General features: G+C 31.6%; 1 protein-coding gene across 1 annotated transcript; it reads right to left on the bottom strand.

The window, feature by feature from the left end:
- Positions 1-1072: 1072 nt before the first annotated feature.
- LOC143082623 (uncharacterized) lies at positions 1073-3378 on the bottom strand. The gene is made up of 2 exons (XM_076258403.1): positions 3259-3378; positions 1073-2502 (listed from the first exon to the last, which is right to left on the bottom strand). Exons 1-2 carry the CDS (start codon positions 3286-3288, stop codon positions 1174-1176), a joined length of 1359 nt encoding a protein of 452 aa, XP_076114518.1. The 5' UTR covers positions 3289-3378; the 3' UTR covers positions 1073-1173.
- Between the last annotated feature and the right edge of the window lie 1126 nt (positions 3379-4504).

The following is a 4504-nucleotide window of genomic DNA, read 5'->3' as shown; positions in this document are numbered from 1 at the left end:
CAACTTCAATGTCCTTTTTACACTTTAATGTGCAAAGCTTACTTCCAAAACTTGATCTGAACAAATATTTTAACCAATATTATAAAATGAAACACACCTAGAAGTTCCAATTAACGATTTTCCTATCTACGTATATCTATTTGTGATGTTCATTATATAAATAACACATAGTTGAGAGGGTTATAGAGCAGATTGGAAACCCAAGAAAACATTGTCAACCGCGGCGAAGCTAAGGTTGACAATTCTTTTTCGAGGGGTACAGATGAATGTTATTTAAAAGTATTGTATATGACGTCACGTACATAACAACGTTACGGGTATAAGAAAAATTAGCAGAAGTAAAGTATGATGTTTTATTTTTTTCTATTTTGACAGTCAAATAATAGATTATGAGCCAAAATGTAGAACTTTGAAAGCATTGTCTTTAATAACTTGGTGTTTATTCAATTCATTGTCCTTTACATTATTGATTTTTGATTGGATTGACGAGAGGGTGACATTAAAAAAAATTGTCACCCGCTCAGCCATGTGATAGAGTAAATTAACACCCTCGTATTAGCCAATCAAAATTTGGCATTTTAACGTGAAGTATAATAAATCGGAATATATAATCATTAGTAGTCTTCAGAGAACAGTCAGCCAGATATCGTCTAGACTAAATGATGGCACATATTATCTAGACCATGCAGTGTGAATTGTTTATCTTAGACATTTTCTAACTTGGATAAACGATTCAGTATATGAGTCCCTAACCAACATGTTTTAAACAAAAAACAACTAAAAACACACAAGACACATATTTTTTTTATCCTCATTTTAATGCAAACTCATTTTTCTTAGACTGTCAATACCACAATTTTGATTGAAGTCAAACATTTTTGATTCGTTATTGTTTTTGAACTATGATAGCGGTAAATTATCCACTAAAGATAAGCAAAAGGAGTATATCTACTAACCTTATCAAAATGGTTCCTTAATATAATGGTATGCCGTAGTTGCAAAGTTAATGACTTTTGGAAAATAAAAGTCTCAAAAGGAAAAACTTTTAAAACAAACCTACATATTTCCTAGATTCAAAGCAATTCCTTTTAATTCTTGTTGTTGTAAATAATACAAATTAGTTTAAAGAAACAAAATAATCATTAACAATGTTGCTCCTCTATTTTTCAATTTTTAACATTTAGGTATATATTTGAGTAGGAATTCATAAATCGGTATATTCAAATTAGTGCATTCACCACTGATAAACGTACTATTTCTAGTTGGCCACTGTTTCATCCATCCAAGACCTTCACATGTACATATAACATTGCTTCCTGTCAAGTCTATTGAATACAGTTTTGTTTTCTTAATTGCTTCAGGAACTGTTTTCAGTTTTGTGTACCTTAGATTTAGCACTTGTAATGAGCGCGTTGTGGCAAACGCCCCTATTTCTACCACGGATATCGGGTTAGATGACAATTCTAACGTAATCAATGATGGTAAGTTTGAAAAATCACCTGCCCTGATAATTGATATATTTGCTTGAAACATTTCAATCTGTTTTAAGGATGGCATATTACTAAGAGATTTTGGCACGTTATATAGTTTTGGAAGAACAAGACTTATTTCGTATAAATTAGGTTGCATTTTAGCTGGATACACTGCATCTGTTATATTTGATATATAATCAGACTGAAGAGCAAATGATTTTATGTTAGTAGAATCTTTATAAATAGCTGAGATGTTTGTAAATGCGTTGCCCTGAATAACAATATAATGAATGTTATTAAGCCCTTCAAAAATCTCCTCTGGAAGAACCTTTAAGTTCACATTGTAGTTGATCAATACGGTAAATAACTTTGATAGTTTGTTTATTGACATTGGAAGCCTACTGATGTTTGTAGATTGGATCTGTAAAAACATTAGTGAATCTTCTAATCCTTCAAATGCGTTGATAGGGAATGAATCCATAGAAACATTGTATACGCTCAATTCCTCAAGTTTGTTCAAATTCATTATACATGTTGGCCATTTCGTCATATTGATTGAACCAAAAGATAGTTTCTTAAGATTTGTTGAAACATTCATAAGGATGTCCGTGTCTAAATCTTTCATGGGATTATATTGGACTTGTAGATCGGAGAATCTAGACAGACGAGTCAGTGTTATTGGTAATGATAAAAGCTGATTTCCACGTAAATGTAATGACTGCAACGTATCTTCAGATCCCGAAAATGCTTCAATGTCAATGTAAATAATGTTGTTGTTTGATATCCATAACGTGTCTAACTTAATATATTTGAACGCATTTGCTGTCAGTGATGTTATTTTATTATCTGAAAGGTCTACAAACCATGTTCCATTATAGAATGAAGCCCTTAGAGTAGGAACTTCTGTAAATCCTTTGTCCTGGCAATATTCTTGAAGTACTCCAAAAGTATGACAATCGCATTGCGGCGGGAAAGGGCATTTTTGTACATCAGCTTCAGATATCATGGTGCAACAAAACACTGTCATCACCTTTTAAATTCAAAAAGTATATGTCATTTTTAAAAAAGAAAAAAAAACCGCGAAAACCCGTTTCTTTTCTACTTGGCAAAACAATACTTAATTTATATGAAAATACAGGACATTAGAAAAAATAGTGTATCTAACTGTACATGTATGTGTCTATTTTTATATCATATCTAAAATGAAATCACAAAAGGTACTATTCGAATTCAACGATTAGAAATGCAACAGATATAACATTTTAATATGAACTCGACTCCAATTTTAATTGATTGTCAGTTTTCCTATCCAAGGTCGGTTGTTTTCTCGGGGCACTCCGGCTTCCTCCACAAATAAAAACAAGCAACCACGAAATAGCCCAAAAGAGGCGTTAAAACACCAAAAAATCAAAATCAAATCATATCCAATAAGTATTTAACAAAAATATGCATGCAAACTTAAACAAATACAATATCAAGGTAAACAAACAACACAAATGCTGGCATTTATTTTTAACACACTAGTAAGAGTTTCAATTTCGTAGGTTAAGTAATAAACAGTTATTGTTATTTATATTGATTATGATATTGATTTATTTATTTACTTGATTTTTGTGGAAGTATTGTCAAAGGGTAGCATTGTACTACGATAATAATAAATTGAATCCAGATTTGCAAACTTTATATGGCGCAAAAAGTACCGGCCATGAAATTTACAGATTAAACCAAAAATAATATACTTAAAGGGAAATTGCGTTAAACTCTTTGAACAAACCAACTAACTTACATAGAGACTTGTTAAAACAAAATCCATCATAATTTTCTATCACACAACAAAGCAATTCAAAACATATGACGCTATCAATTTGGTTATCGGTATTTACACAAAAGATTTTGCTGTATAATGTTTGAATACGCCAGTATCGCAATATCAAAATTGAATGATAACCCAATTATAACATTTTGAAACTATAAATAATTTTAACGTACTTTATCCTCGTAAATAATTGTATATCTTAATTTCGCAAGTGTGTAAAAGCATTTAAAATCTATGTTTATGCTTATATCATTTATATAGCAAATGCTAGTGTCTTTGCTTCAAGTACTTCAAGTTTGGTAACTATGTTGAACGTATGTTGCCCATAGCTCTTTTGATACAACAAATACAGTTAAGTCTGGTTCGTGTCTTGACGAACAGACTATCTGTCACATATGACGACGGACATATTCCATGTGTCTTTACTAAATTTTCTACTAATGTGCACGTGACAACATATAACTAGACTTCTCATTAAGTATGTACGTTCGTGCAAATCACAACTGGTGCTATATTTGGAATATAATGTACCTACCCTTTCGAAGCACATGAGATCAGCCAATGTTTGTATATATATATAAAAAAAAAATGTGTTATAATTGTCAATTAGACAACTCTCCACAAGATACAAAATGACACAGAAATCAACAATTATAGGTCATCGTACGACCTTCAACGATGAGCAAAGCCCATATCGCATATTCAGCTATAAAAGGCCCCGAAATGACAATGTAAAGCAATTCAAACGAGAAAACTAACAGCCTAAGTTATGTATTAAGTCTAAAATTTCTATGTTGTGTTTTGATTACTATTGTTTATCTTTGTTTGTTTTTTGTTGTACCCCATGATGTTGTCAGTTCGTCATCGACCTAAATATGAACATCACATTTGTATCTACCTCCTCTTTTTTCAGTATGAGAAATTTATTTCCTGATACTATAATTTCTACGTCATGCTTTTACTTTGTTTCGTCTTAATCATATATTAATCACACGACAAATGTTGAATATATTTTCTAGAAGTTTAACCAAACCGACTTGAAAGAGGGCCGAAAGAAACCAGAGAGACGGTGAAATTCATAAATCGAAAATAAACTGACAACGCCATGGCTAAAAATGAAGAAGACAAACAGACAAACAATAGTACACATGACACAACATGGAAAACTAAAGAATAAGCAATACGAACCCCACCATAAAGTAGGGGTAATCTCAGG

The sequence above is a fragment of the Mytilus galloprovincialis genome, chromosome 7 (assembly GCF_965363235.1).
Source record: "Mytilus galloprovincialis chromosome 7, xbMytGall1.hap1.1, whole genome shotgun sequence".
Classification (NCBI taxonomy): Eukaryota; Metazoa; Mollusca; class Bivalvia; order Mytilida; family Mytilidae; genus Mytilus; species Mytilus galloprovincialis.
Note: the sequence above shows the minus strand (reverse complement) of the source record. Positions and strands in the feature narration are given on the sequence as shown.